The following is a 14,678-nucleotide window of genomic DNA, read 5'->3' on the forward strand; positions in this document are numbered from 1 at the left end:
CTCAAGCCAATTAAGTAGAATTCTTTTACAAATTAATTTTGGCAATATCATCCCAAGACAGTAAAATACCATATCTATAACATGCATACACACACACACACACACAGCTCTTACAGCTTTCTTTCCTTCTTTCTTTCTTTCTTTTTTTTTTTTAAACTTTAGCCATGTCTCAGGTAGGAAACCCAAAAGAATAGCTGGACCCAGGGGTGCCTGGGTGGCTCAGTCAGCTAAGCCTCTGATTTTGGCTCTGGTCATGATCTCATGGTTTGTGAGTTCAAGCCCCATGTTGGGCTCTAAGGTGACAGCTCAGAGCTTGGAGCCTGCTTCAGATGCTGTGTCTCCCTCTCTCTCTGCCCCTCCGCCCCCCCTTGTTCCTGCTCTGTCTCTCGCTCTCAAAAATACATAAACATTAAAAAAAAAGAATGGCTGGATCCAAATTATGTTTCCAGCAGATGGACTAACTTAAGGTTACTTGCTCAGATGACCAATCTTTTATTAAAAATGTATTATTATTATCATTATTATTATTTGCATGAATCCAAATTATGTTTCCATAATTTTAAGGTTACCTGCTCAGATGGCCAGTCTTTTATTAAAAATATATTATTATTATCATTATTATTTGCATGGATGAGCAATCTTTTATTAAAAAATTCCTCTTCTTCTTCTTCTTCTTCTTCTTCTTCTTCTTCTTATTATTATTATTATTATTATTATTTGCATGCTATCAGGATCCTTTTAGAGCTGTTTTGGACTTATTTTGTCCTTTACATACTAATCAAAGAATGCATTCCACTGTCTCAGAGAGGTTTGGAATCCTCTTTTTTAAGGGTGCCCCTTAAGGTGGACTTAACTAAAACAGAGGTTCCCCAGAATGGCTATTGCAATTTTAATTTAAACAACACTTGTCCTAAAACAACACCAGCAATCACAATCCCCCCCCCCCCCCACACACACACACATCCTATGAAACAAAAGAGTACTACTCATCAATAGTGAAACCCCTCCCTCCAGTGGCATGATGGGCATCTCCTCTCTCTCTGGGCACTCACCCGCCTGATCCCAGAGAAAGGCAACGACCTCAACCAAAAGGAGGGGGGGAGGTCGGTACCTAAGAGGACTCACGGTGCGAGTAGAAGGCTGTCCATATGTATACAAGCTAGGAGCGGTGAGCACTAGTCTCCTGTAGAGACCGCACCCAATTCCAGGAGACACCGGTCCTGCCGTGCTGAAATCACCTCAGGTCCTGCTTCTGACAACAGGCTGTCGGCCTAAAATTGTCACAAGGCAATAATTAAGCAAGACCATTTATTTGGGATCAAAGAATCGCAGTTCAGCATACACAGATTTGAAGAGCAACCCAAATAGTTGTTTAACGAGAACTTTCGATTGGTGTTAATGGCAGAAAGCGAATCTGGACTGAGTGTAATTGATTGCTAAGGCTATCACTAAGCAAAGTCTCTGACTGTAGCAAGTTACAGGTTTTGCGGCTCAGTCCTTGTAATATTTGGTGTTTGGCACAATTCAAAAGTTCCCAGTTCTACCCGGTGGAGACGTGCCTGCACAAAGCCCATCTCCTTAATGGCTTCCCGGCTCCATTTTAAAACCCTTTCATGCAAGTGACCCCATTTCATTCCACCTTTCAGATTCTTTTTTTTTAACAACAGGAAAAGAGGCCTAACTTTCGGGACTGATGTAAGTTTTTCGTAATTTCGGCTAGATACCAGTTACATTTAGCAAAACTCACTGGGAGGCGCACTTAACATTTGTGAACTCTATGTTCAATCATTCACTGTTCGAAAAAAAAATGTTATCAAGTGAAGATGTTATTTTATTTGTTAGGTTTTATTTAAAGTATCCGTTGGAGTTCGAACTCTCATTTCATCTCGTTTCTTAGCTCGTCTAAAAAGGACCCAGTGGCGCTTGAAACTTCTCAACCAGAAAAAACTTCTACTCGCATTTCATTTTTGCAAAGACACCAAATACAAGGCGGCACCTCCCTCACCTCCTTCCAGATGTAGGGCAGTCAAGCATCTCAAGACGACCGAGACTTCAGCATGCACGGCGGAGTTTCCCTTTTTCTCAGCGCAGAGCTCTGGAATCGCGGGAAACCGTGCTCTCGTGCCGCAGGCAAATGGGGCAGCTCACGCAGGTTTAAATCTAGCACTCGTCACCACCTCAGGAGACCCTGCTTTGAGCGGGACTGGAACCGAGGCTGCTACAGGTACAACGCAGAGCACTAAAGAGCTATGAGCCGGCTTGCAAATGCCGTGCTTTAAGCGGTCCTAAAGGCCTTCATGATATCTTGCTGCCTTCCCCCCCCCCCCACCCCCCGCCCCGAGCTACAAGTCTAACACCCTTTTCGTTCTTTCCCGTTCTTTTTCCTTCCTTCTCCTTCAACTACGATACAAGACCCATTCTCATCTCTCCGGGATCTGGCCCCTTACGGCTGCCAGGCCGCCGAGGAGGTCTTGTTGACCCAGTACGCGCCTCCGCAGCTTCCCTGCCTCCTCTTTGCGGCTCCCTTTTCCCTCCACCTGCTGTGGGCCCCCGGCCCACGCCGACCCCCACCCACCGCACTGAGCACGTACGCAGCGGAGCCGAGCTGAGCGCCGGAAGCTCGAGCCGGCGGGTGGCGCGCGGTTCGTCTTTCCCGTTGCTGCCGCTGCGGATGCTGCTCAATTAACTGGATGGGTAAGTTTGAAAAACAAATTTCCGCTTTGAAAAGCTTTTCACTATTTCCATTCTCGGGGTCCTTCAGTTCCTCAAGGGCCTAAAAGCTAAAGACGACCAAGTAATTTACAAGTCCCAGGAGAGCGTCCTGGTGACTGTCTGACCCTGTTCTCGGCGTGGGGACATTAGAACGACCATCGACCCCGACCCCTGCCGTCGTGGAACCTCCCTGCCGGGCAGAGGAACCCGAAGGAAGTGGAAGCACCGCACCAGCCTCGAAGGTATCTCCGAATGGTGGGCTCTCCTTCTGACCAATTATGCCCTTCCTACTTCCTCCAGGCCTCACATTCGTCCTGGGTTAGGGGACGAGTGCCGATGAAGGGTGGTCTGATGAAGGCAGAGAAGGCGGAAGCGTCACCAGGCGAGCCCACCGGGACGTGCAGCTTCCCTCGGGCCCCACTCGCCTCGGCCCCGGGGACGCTAGCTAGCATTTCAGGCGGGTGGGGAGCAAGGCAGAGTGGGGCCGCTGGACTGCCCTTTTGTCTTCGGAATCTCTCACTCACGGTTTTCACGCGATGAACACGCTTTGTCAACTCCTCTCCGGTTTTCCGAGGCATTGGAACTTGTTTCCTTGTCTAGAGTGCGGCACGTCCCCGAGGTTAGCAGGTACTTACTACCTAAGGAGGCAGGGGAAGGTTGGAGCGCTGTGTCTCTGTGGCGCAATCGGTTAGCGCGTTCGGCTGTTAACCGAAAGGTTGGTGGTTCGAGCCCACCCAGGGACGGGCTGGTTCACTTTTGGCTCAATTCCGCGTGTTTCCTGCTCTTTAGTTAGCACCTGCACATTTCCTCACATAAAGTACACATTACTGGATTCTGGGCCCTAGCCACCTCACAGCACCTAACCGTTCAGAGCCACCCCCACGTCCCAACCTCATTCTCTGACGGTATCTGCTGGCCTATCAGCTTTATACCTCTACAACGCCAACTTCTCAAACAGATAGAAGAACCCGGGTTCTACCTAGTGTGGTAAAACTTTGTAGTCCGCCCTGAAAGATTGGATGAGTAAGTGAAACTTTTTGTGACTCCCGTCTTTTTTCTTTTTTTACATGATTGCCTTCATTGTTCAAACTGCTTGCCTTGGGAAAATTGGTCCCGAGGCTGACATTTTTTTTAAAAAAATGCTAATTGTTCATTTTTTAGAGCATTTTAGGTTCACAGCAAAGCTGAGGGGAAGGGACAGAGATTGCCCACACCCTTCCTGCCCTCCACCCCCACACAAATAGCCTGCCTGGTTGTCAACACCCCCCACTGCAGTGCCTTTGTGCCTTTGTGCCAACTCAGGAATCTGTCCAAAGTCCATAGTTTACATTAGGGTTCACTCTTGCAGGGTGGGTTTGGACAAACGTATCCGGAAATGTGTCCACCGTTATAAGTATCACACAAAGTAGTTTCACTAGCCCAAACATCCTCTGCGCCCCCTTTCTGGCAACCACGAATCCTTTTCCTGTTTCCATAGTTTTGCCTTTTCCAGAAGGTCGTGTAGTTGGAATCACACAGTATGTAGCCTTTTCAGATCGGCTTGTTTCACTTACTAATACGCACTTAAGATTCCTCCATGTCCTTTGGTGGATTGGCAGCTCATTTCCTTTTAGTGCTGAAATACTACTTCATTGTGTGTGTGTGTGTGTGTCACAGTTCCTTTATCCCTCCACCTGTAAGGGACATCTTGGTTGCTTCTAAGTTTTGGCAATTGTGAGTACAGCTGCCGTAGGCATCCGTGTGCGGGTTTCTGTGTGGGCATAACTTCAACTTCTCTGGCTAACAGGGAGCCCGAATGCTGGCTGCTATATTAAGAACATTTTTGGTTTTGTGAGAAATTGCCAGACTGCCTTCCACGGTGGCTGTACCATTTTGCGTTCTCACCAAGCAGTAAGTGAGAGCTCCTGTTGTTCCCCCATCTTCGCCAGCCTTTGGTGTTGATGTGCCTCAGTTCTTTTTCATGGGGAGTAGGAGGCCAAGCATGGTGTCCCGTCCCCAGGGAGTGCCTGGATTTGGGCATTGCTCTATCAATAATGTTGTGATCAGTGGATCCTCATCATCATTGTCCTCTGCGTTTGTTTGACAGAGGCATTTCTTCCACAGTATGTGTGATACTTATTTAACCTCTTCCATATTGCTTTTGAAATTAAGTTGGTTTTATGGTTTTATGATTACGAATTCCTGTACACATATTTTTGGCCACTTGTGCAGGTATTTCTACAGCGTACAGAACTGGAAGTGCAATGACTGTAGTATAGTGTTCATATGCTGCTACTTTGGGGAAGTCCTGCAAACTTGCCTTCCACGGGAGCAGTACCAAATCACAGTCCAGTTTATTTCCCAACCTATCAATGTGCCGTTCTTCATTACCTTGCCCACACTGCAATCTTCCTGAACCCCTTACACATAAGACTTTTTTCTTTCAGGGCCCTGAAATCTCGCTCAGCATTAGATTCATTTTAGTCCACCTCGTCCGTCCCTAGCACCAGCAGCTCCTGTGTGTGTACTGATGTCGCCGCTTCCCCTGAGCTGTGATCATCGAGAGGGGGACTGTCGGGTTTTCCCTTGGCTGGTAACGAAGAACCATTCCACGTCCTGGTTGGTTGGCCAGGGTTTTCCTGCACTGATCACCCAGCCCCAGCGTGGCTCTGGGCTCCTCTGAAGGCTGCCTGTGCCCATGCCTCAAGGGAAGGCTTGTGGAGGGAGGCTCCTGGGCTCCGCTCATCACCTCCCTCATTGACTGTCACAACACTACTATCTCCTTTTATGTTCTAGTTACATCCTGCCTGTGGCTATTCCTAGTGGTGTTTCCGTTACGACGCTGATATACAATTGAGTTTAAAAAGAAATTTACTAAGTAGAAGCTGTAAATCAAAGTATGGAAACTCTTCGGTAATCGGTGATAAAGGTACATGGCTGTGGCCAGCTATGAAAGTGCTGTGTTCCTTAATGAGCTTTGAGAAGCATGATTTTTGTCTCATTTTTATGCGATCTCCTCTGTCCCCCTTGTCACTGCAGGTGCACTCCCTCTTGCCCTGAGGCATTAAGTAGGTGAGAGGGCCTCAGCTGTCTGCTCCACACTTTGAACATAAAAGGCACACTTGACGGGATTTGTTTTCTTTTGTTTTTGTTTTTGTTCTTGTTTGTTTTGGGGAGCCTCTCTAGGGAACTTCCTTGTTCAGACCATTAAAAAGAATCAAGATTTAGTAAATACTTCCGTTGGGAGATGTGATTGCATCATCCCGGGAGCCATGGAGTCTGTTTCTGGGGAGGACTAAATCGTTTTGTTCTTTCTCTTCTTCATTCCGTCCATTAGTTGCCAGTGTTAAGTAGGCCTTACTTTTAACCTTTTCTTTCTTTTCAACATCAGGGAGGCTGAGCCAGGAGGGGACGGCAAATCTTGGTGAAGGCTTCTCAGTGCGCGCTGGCAGGCTGGCCAAACGCGAGGGCTCTGGAGGCAAACTGCCTGGCCCTGAGTGCTGGCCCTCCCCGTCACAGGGCTGGGCCCCTTGGAAAGTCAGACCAGCCTTTCAGTGCCTGAGTGTCCTCACCTGCAAGCAGGGGTGCTGATAACCTACACCGTCTCGGGGTTGTTATGGGGACTAGATAGGTTATGCTCGGTACAGCACCGAGGAACTGCGTGCTGCTCACACGGTGACGCTCGCGCTCGGAGAAAACTGCCAGTATCATTGTAACTAAGACTTCCGTTTTCACTTCTAACTGCACCACTGCTGACTTTCAGCATTCCCCAGAATAAATGAGGAGTGTTAAATGGTTCACTTGGGCTCTCCGCCTCTGTATCAGTGACCAGCACCTGGAAAACTGGTCGCTTGATAATTTCCATGGTGAGTTAACTGACAGGACAGTGCAGCAGGGAACTGGATCCAACTTGATCAAATTCTCGGACCTTGGACAGGCGTGATGAGTGTTCAGCTCCAGGTAGACAATCTTTTGCCCGTGCTTCTAGCAAGAGCTTTTGATATCCAGTCAGACTTACCCGGGGGGTACTAAAAGAAAACTTCAGCTATGCACCAGTGACCCCCCCCACCTTATTTTAAGAAAAAAAGGAGGAAGAAAATGTGATTTGTCTGGAAATTGTAGATTTCACCTTTCAGTGATGATGGAGTATTTGTAGCAGAACAGCATTCGCCCTGAAAAGAAATGAATGAAGTTTGAATGGAAGGAATTCTGCTTGAAGATTTGGAGAACTATCAATGCAGATAGGACCCACCAGTCCTTCAGCTCAAGGGGAGAGATGAGAGAGAAGAGAAACTCAATGGAATGAGACTAATTTTCTGCGTTATCCCCTCAGGGCATTTGCCAGTTCTTGGCAGGAACCGGAGACTGTGAAACTGGAGAGAGGGAAGCTACTAAGAGTCAGAGAAAACAACATGTTAAGTGATCTCATAGGTCTGGACAGAGAAGTTGGGGGGCCGGGGGGTGGCGGGGGGGGGGGGGGAAGAGGAAGGGCATATGGAACTGTCCAAGGATTCAGACTTGAGCAGCCAAGATCCTGGAATGGGTTAAGTGAGCTGGGTGCTTGGTACAGAAGTTCCCCACAATACATTTGCAAATTAAGCTATGTGCATCAAAGGGGCTTGGAAGGCCAGCAGAGTGTGGCTGAAAGAGAGTGGAATTTGCAGCACTACCGTGGTGCTTAGGGGATAAAAACTGAAGCTCAGGATTCATGGAAGAGGAGGGGCCCAAGGAAACATACCAAGGTCGCAGGTAGGAGCCCTGGACGTCTGCAGCACAGCAGTGTGAGCAAACTAGCTGTAGATTGAGGCTTTCCCTGAGGGCGAACCAGCTGCAAATCAGCTTCGTCAAGGATTAGAGGTGATGCGCCCCTCTGCTGCCTGCTGGGGGAGAAGGTGAAAGATCTTCAGAGAAACAACATCTCCAACCTGGCTGTCCTTCACACCACGGGTTCATCATTCAATCACAATATTCTAGGATTGTAAAGGAAGAGAAGCAAGAGAAAGAAGGCAAACCGTAGAAATTGCCTCTTGATATCTTGAGTTCTCAGATAAGAACTCAAAGCGGTAGGTTTTAGGAGAGCCTGGCTGGCTCAGTGGGTAGAGCACGTGACTCTTGATCTCTCTGGGTTGTGAGTTTGAGCCCCACGTTGGGTGTACAGGTCACTTGAATAAAATTTCTTTAAATTACTTAAAAATCAGGGGCACTTGCGTAGCTCGATCGGTTAAGCATCTGCCTTGATTTTGGCTCAGGCTCAGGTCATGATCTTAAGGTTGGTGAGATCTATGGGGCAGAACCTGCTTGGGATTCTCTCCCTCTTCCTCTTCCTCTGCCCCGAGCTTGTTCTGTCTCGCTCTCTCTCTCTCAAAATAAATAAATTGAAACTTGAAAAAATATATTACTTAAAAGTTAAAAAAAAAGATGAAGTGGTATATGATTCAGCTGTTCAGAAAATAGATGACAAGATAAAATATTGCATCAGAGAAATAGAATCTAGTTTTAAAATCTCATGAAAATTAAATATATGTAATAGTTGGCATTTTAAAAAAGTCAGCAGGTCAGTTTAACTGCAGCTTGGACTCAATGGTAGAGAGAGTATTAACCTCGAAATTTGTAAGTGGAAAGAAACTCTCCAGACTGAAGCATACAGAGCCAAAAGGAAGAAATATTAAGAGCGTAACAAAGATAATGAGCCATGTCATGAAGTCCTAACACGTGTGTAATTAAAGTCTCAGGGGTTGGAGGACCAGAAAGTGGGGCAGAAACTATATCATGGAGAATCAAAGAAAAATCATCATGGTCTCTCCAACCACATGTGCAAGAAGTTCGGTGCACTGCAAGCCAGGTAAGGACAAGAAGGTCACACCCCTAAACTGCTGAACAACCAAGGGCAGCTGAAAACAATCACAGCAGCACCCAGATTGGGGTGTGGGGAGGAGGGGACACTCCTATGACATCGTCCAAAGATTGGGAGCTGAAATCTCAGCAAAAACATGAAAAAGAAGACCTCAATGAAGGTCTCAATGAAGGTCCTCTCATAAGAGGACCCTCAGTATGAAGGACCTCAGTATGATTTCCAGCCACCACGTGCTGCCCCCGACCCAGTATCTTTCAAGGGTGAGTGAAGTGAAGACCTTTCCACATAAGCTAACGAAAAAGAAATGCAAAGTGCAAAAGGTAACTCTTCAGGCAGAAGTAACTGCACAGGTCACAGGGGAACTGTGCGGAAGGAAGGAAGGAAGGAAGGAAGGAAGGAAGGAAGGAAGGGCAATGAATAGGTAAAATACGTGGCTAAGTCAAATAAATAGGACTCTCTGAGCAATGGTAAGAATGCCTATGTTTTTAAAATGTATGTTGAGGGGCGCCTGGGTGGCTCAGTTGGTCAAGCGTCCCACTTTGGCTCTGGTCATGATGTCATAGTTCACGAGTTTGAGCCCCGCGTTGGGCTCTGTGCTGACACCTCAGAGCCTGGAGCCTGCTTCGGATTCTGTGTTTCCGTCTCTCTCTGCCCCTCCCCTGCTCACTCACTGTCACTGTCTCTGTCAAAAATAAATAAAATAGATAAAATGTATTTTGAAATAAAATTAATGCCAATAACTCAAAAATGAGGAGGGTAAGTGGAGTTAAGATATTCCAAGTATACAGTGCAATAATGTGATAAACGTGTAAATGCTTGTACTAACAGCCAGACTAATATATGCAACATAGCCATCAACCCGGGAAGTTTCCCGGCAAATTATTTCAAAGGGGGAACCACTCTTCTCTGCTAATACTTCCTGGAAATGGAATCACCCAGGAGTATCAGATAGCTACATATAACTATGCGAGGGGCTTATCCGTGTTACCGCCTAAACCATAGTTTGGATGTTTTTACTACAGAGTACTTAATCCATTCTAAACATACACAAGGGTTTGTGTATCACCTCTGTTGATGGGCATTTGGGTTGTATCCGGTTTTGCCTAGTATGAATGATGTTGCACGAACGTTGGTGTACAGGCCTCTTTGGATGTTGGCATTCATTTTTCTGGGGGAGTGAATAGCAATATTCCTAGGTAATGGGGCAGGTCAGGTTTTTCACTGTATGAGAAACTGCCAAATATTAGGAAAGTCGTTGTGCTAAATTACAGTGCAATCAAGATCACGCAGTAATACCGTACACACTCCAATGCGGGAGGGAGAGAGGAAACAGCTTTAAAAATACCTATTTTTCCAGGCTTTTCGTCTTCACTTTGTTCCCAATGCTGAAGGCCCCCCTGAAGGTGGCTGTGGTCACACCGAGTCTCACCACCAGCCTATTCGGGAGACTCCAAGGCAGCCCACCCAAGAATCACTCAAAACGCCAGGTAGGAAGAGACCTTCCCTCCCCAGTCGTGGCTCTGCCACTCTTCCGCTCGGTGCCACTCAACTCGGTTTCTGGCTCTTCCTTTTCATCCCTCTGGTCCGTGACCTAGATTTCACTGGAGCTTGTTGGCCGCGGGCCTCCTGTCAGTGGCTTTAAAGCAGCGCAGGCAGGAGCCCGAGGGACCCCCTTCGCCCAGAGGACACGAAAGAGACGCCGCTCTGCCGGGAGGGCCGCGGGGCAGCGCAGAGCCAACGGGCTGGCGGAGGAAGAGCGCGCACCCGACGTCTGCCCCGGGGCCCCTCGTCCTGGAGGCGGACACCCTGCCTTCGGTGCGGTTCCCGAGGCCAGGCTGCTGAGGGCGCCAGGGTTCCGTCCTCCGGGGCGGGGCCGCACGGGGTCCTTTGCCGGGGCCGCTTCTGGGGCGCGGCTGTTTCCAGGGCCTTGGGCGGTTCAGGCGAAGTCGGCGGGCCCGATAGTTGTGGCCGAAATGCCACTTTTGGGGGTTAGAGCCGGAGGCCCGGCTGCCTGCCCCGTTTCCGTAGTGTAGTGGTTATCACGTTCGCCTCACACGCGAAAGGTCCCCGGTTCGAAACCGGGCGGAAACAGCTTCCTTTTACCACTACCCCCCCACCCCCACCCCCACCCCCCATCTATTGTCCTTTAAAACGCAAAAAGAACCACGGCCGGAGTCCCACCGCCACCTGAAAGCCTTCTCAGCACTCGACCACCAGGCCTGGCCGCTGTGTGTCTGCTCCCAGTCACCTTGGAGAGCGGGCCACACCCAATTAGTCACTCCAACAAGGGCACGCAGGACGAGGCCCACTGCAGGTTACCTTTACTTCCACGCATCCGCTGACCTGCTCATCTGGCGCCTCCGTCTGCCCGACGGGCTCACAGCGACCGTGGCTCTGAAAAGCAGCACGTTCTTCCCTGGGCGGCACACTTGCGCAACAGGTGTATTTATTTGCCTGACTAAGGCAAAGAACACAAACCAGCTGCACCTGGGACCCGGGCCAAAGACAGTAGGTGAGGAGTTTCAGGCTCCACCTAATGAGCCCATGGGGACACCAAAGGAGCCCGTCCCCGTGCCGTCATCAGGACAGCTCTGGAGCTACTTCGGAAGTCGCCAAGTAGAGGGACTCCGCCCCTCCCCCCCCCCCCCCCCCCCCCCCCCCCCCCGATGAGAGCCGAGTCCTCACCTTACCCATCAGGAAAGTAGGATCAGAAAGAGAGCACGGCCTTGGCTCTGCAACACACACGGCTCCAGCTGGACTAGAGTGTGGCACAGGCCAGTCACCTTGTGGTCAGGGCCCAAGGGGTCGCTGAGGCTGGAAGAAGTGGTGAGCAGCAGGGCAAGGGCTGGGAGCCTTGTGCGGCTGCATTCAGACCCGCGCCGCTGGGAATCGCCTCCGCTTGTGCTCTGTCCGCCTGGGAAATGTCACCTTGACTTTCAGGGTTTTCATCTGCAGGGGCCGAAGCAGGGATCCTGTGTGGGTGGATTCCCCGGGATCGGATCGGTGGGATGGGATTTGGATTTTTCACCGCTACTGCTCAGGTTCGATTCCAATCCAGGAGACTTTGTGGCACTGTCTCCATACTTAGGATTTGCCTTTTCATCCCCCAAAGTCTGGTGTGCACCCAGGGACGCTTGCAGAAGTGGCTGTGCACTGAGCCCCTAAAATACGGGAGGTCAGGAGTCCGGGTCCTTGTAATGGCCAGGCTGGGAGAGAAGAGCTGGGATGAGAAGCCAGGCCAGCGGCTCCCTTCCATTCACCTCAGAAACCCAAGGTCTCACTTCAAGCGTTTTCCTCTAAAGAGAACCTGGGACTTGACTTTGTCACTCCTTTCAAACAAACAAACAAACAAACAAACAAACAAACAAACTTTGAAACATACCAAAACAGTTGCCAGAATGGTCACATCCTATATCCCTCACCCAGGTGCACCAGTTAACATTTCCCCACATTTGCTTTCTCATTCTCGCTCCACATGTACAGACAGGACTTGTGCAGTCATCTCCAGATGATTGTTTGGTCTGCAGTTGCTCCTTTGCCTTGGGCAGTGTCCCGCAAAACCAGCCTCTGCAGGACCTTTCCTCCAGGGCCAGGAGAGGGCTTTGTCCTCTGGAGGAGAGCCCTCCTGTTCCTTCAGGAAGCAGACACCTGTTCCCTTCAGGCTGTAGAGAAGCTTCAGGCAGGCAGGCGGTTCTTCGGCTCTCCTGGATAGGGCAGGCCAGGCGTGCCCTGTGCTTGTAGGAACACGTCCAGGTTGTCGTGCCCCAGCACCGGCTGCCCTCCGGACTCTTCCTGGTGGCTTTGGTGGGCAGTGGATCTAGGGTGAGCCTGAGCTCTAGAACCCCCTACCCGGGGAGAGACCCTTCAGGGAAGTGCAGCTGCTGCCCCCTGGATCCTCCTGCCCTCCAGGCTCTCCTGCCCTGCAGGGATCTTCAAGGGTCCTGGCCCAACAGAAGGTGAAGAATCCTTTCCCCGTGGTGGGAGGATGAGGGGGAGCGGGTGGGAAAATCTTCAAGGGGAAGGGGAAGTTTTCAAGAGCTTTCCAGGATTGTCTGCCTTGGCACTGTCAGGTAGGTGGCTGCCCTGTGATAATGGTGCTTGGTCTTATCTCGTCCTGTCCTTGAGCTTGTCCTGGCTCCACTCTGAGTCCAAGCAGACACAGGCAACCTGATTTGTGGTGTGTATTCAGTTGAGCCCCTTCCCCAAGTGGGGTAGTGACTGAACTTCTATTTCCAGGACCCAAGGGGGGCGTGCAAGGACGCTATTGATGGGTTTTTTTCCCCCTCACTCTTTTCTTTCTCTGCCTCCGCCCTTCCTTCCTTCTCTTTCTTTTCTTTCTTTTTTTTAAAGATCAAGAGTCCCATGCTCTACGGATTGAGCCAGCCAGGCACCCCTCCTACTTCCTTTCTTGCTGAATCTGTAACCCGGGAAAACAGACAAACAAAAAACCCTGTTTAGATGTAGATAAATTGCTCTTTCTTGCTGAATCTGTAACCCGGGAAAACAAACAAACAAAAAACCCTGTTTAGATGTAGATAAATTGCTCTCCGTGCACTCAGGCACAAGGGGAAAACATCAAGTGGATAGTAAGGAATATGTAATCTCGAATACGTTTAAACACTTTAAAGGATTTTAATAATTTACATATAATGCATAGAACATGTTTATATCATGTCATATTTCTAAAGAGGACTTTTTGTGTGCATCCGACTGGTTTAATAGTTGTGGCCTAAAACTGTTTTATGTTGTCTTCCAGGTTTTCTAATAATATAGAAAATATTGGTAGATATATTCTAGTTTATACAGGTCTTGGATTTATTTTCTCTTCAAATTCCTGGTGACACTTAGCCACCTAAATTTCCTATATTGGTTTTACTGGCCCAATAAGCGCACTTCAATTCCAATAGTATTTAAGGAGTTTATACAATATGAAATTATGTGTTTCAGTACATTAAAGAGATCATATAAGATTTGTAAATGGAGAGTAAGTCTTAGAAGTCTGGAACTCATAGTGACTTAATTATTCTTACAATATTTTGGGGTAAAAGTTTTTAGGTATTTTATATTTTTATATTCCACATGCATTTCTCCATTATGTGTCGAGTCAATTTGCAATTTTAAGACCTACTGTTATCTTTACGTTCTTCCAATGATATTAAACTGAGTTAATTAATGTATCATCTTAGCCTAGAACTTTTCTAATTAAGAGAGAAAAAACAAAACACTTTTAATATAATGCTGCTGCACATATTTAGACATCATATAGAGTAGCTGTGGGCAACAGGTTCAGAGGAGGTGTGGGGACCTTGAGGAGATATTGGTGAGGGTGAAAAACACATGCAACGTCTGCTCCAGGAAGTAAAGCGCTGTCAGGGAATGGTAGGGCAACTTTAAAAGATATGAGTGATCAGAGTTCCTGAAAAGACTGGGACTGGGGGTAAAGAAGCAATTTTTGAGGAGACAGCAACAGAAGGATTTCCAATCATTATAATGATTGTAAACCCACCGATCCAAGGAGCCGAATGAACACGACGAATGAGCACAAGAGACAGGAAGAAAACCGTATCTAGTCACATCATAATTGTATTGCGCAAATCCATGGAAAGAGAAAACAAAAACAAAAACAACTGTGCAGAAGCACCCAGAGGAAAAAGACACGGTACGTACAGAACACAAAAGTAAACGTGATGTCAGTTTTCTCCCCGGAAGCGGTGCAAGTGAGAAGGCAATGGAGCAGCATCAAAGTCAAGGTGGAATTCTATGCCTCCCCTCCAAAAAAGGCTTTCAGAAATGAAGGTGAATGACATTGGAAGACATACAAATGCTGAAAGAGTACATCACCAGCAGACCCACACCACAAGAAATGTTAAATCCTCCAGGAAGGACACTGATACCAGATGGGAATCTGCATGTAGCCAAATGGATAAAGGACAACAGAATGGTAACCGCATGGGGAAAAACTTATATATATATAAAAATATATATTAATATATTACATATACACACACATACATATATATACATACATACGCACACATGTATACGTATATATACATATATGTACGCCCACACACCTATGGTTTTTAAATTATTCTTTAAATCTCTGAAAAAACATGGAGCAGATGAAACCAAA

The 14,678-nt window shown here is 48.0% G+C and overlaps 1 protein-coding gene and 2 non-coding genes across 4 annotated transcripts; all 3 read left to right on the forward strand.

Annotated features, from left to right (window-relative positions):
- Positions 1-2,609: 2,609 nt before the first annotated feature.
- On the forward strand, positions 2,610-10,660 carry LOC122228610 (transcription initiation factor TFIID subunit 4-like). Of its 2 annotated transcripts, none has more exons than XM_042953749.1 (3): positions 2,610-2,694; positions 9,903-10,032; positions 10,141-10,660. In XM_042953749.1, exons 2-3 carry the CDS (start codon positions 9,928-9,930, stop codon positions 10,576-10,578), a joined length of 543 nt encoding a protein of 180 aa, XP_042809683.1. In that variant the 5' UTR covers positions 2,610-2,694; positions 9,903-9,927; the 3' UTR covers positions 10,579-10,660. The 2 variants fall into 2 exon arrangements, with proteins under 2 accessions (XP_042809683.1, XP_042809682.1); XM_042953748.1 differs by lacking the exon at positions 2,610-2,694 and adding an exon at positions 8,236-8,533.
- Positions 3,382-3,455, forward strand: TRNAN-GUU. The gene has a single exon. It is a non-coding gene; the product is annotated as a tRNA-Asn (tRNA).
- On the forward strand, positions 10,564-10,636 carry TRNAV-CAC. The gene has a single exon. It is a non-coding gene; the product is annotated as a tRNA-Val (tRNA).
- Positions 10,661-14,678: the final 4,018 nt, after the last annotated feature.

Source organism: Panthera leo, chromosome C1 (assembly GCF_018350215.1).
Source record: "Panthera leo isolate Ple1 chromosome C1, P.leo_Ple1_pat1.1, whole genome shotgun sequence".
Classification (NCBI taxonomy): domain Eukaryota; kingdom Metazoa; phylum Chordata; class Mammalia; order Carnivora; family Felidae; genus Panthera; species Panthera leo.

What these genes read in the sequence shown, in the direction of transcription:
- LOC122228610 (XM_042953748.1), top strand. Translation starts at nt 8,502, where the DNA reads ATGTGCAAGAAGTTCGGTGCACTGCAAGCCAG. An exon ending in TTCGGTGCACTGCAAGCCAG is followed by an intron (nt 8,534 to 9,902) that starts GTAAGGACAAGA and finishes CTATTTTTCCAG; the next exon opens with GCTTTTCGTCTTCACTTTGT. An exon ending in AGAATCACTCAAAACGCCAG is followed by an intron (nt 10,033 to 10,140) that starts GTAGGAAGAGAC and finishes TCCGTGACCTAG; the next exon opens with ATTTCACTGGAGCTTGTTGG.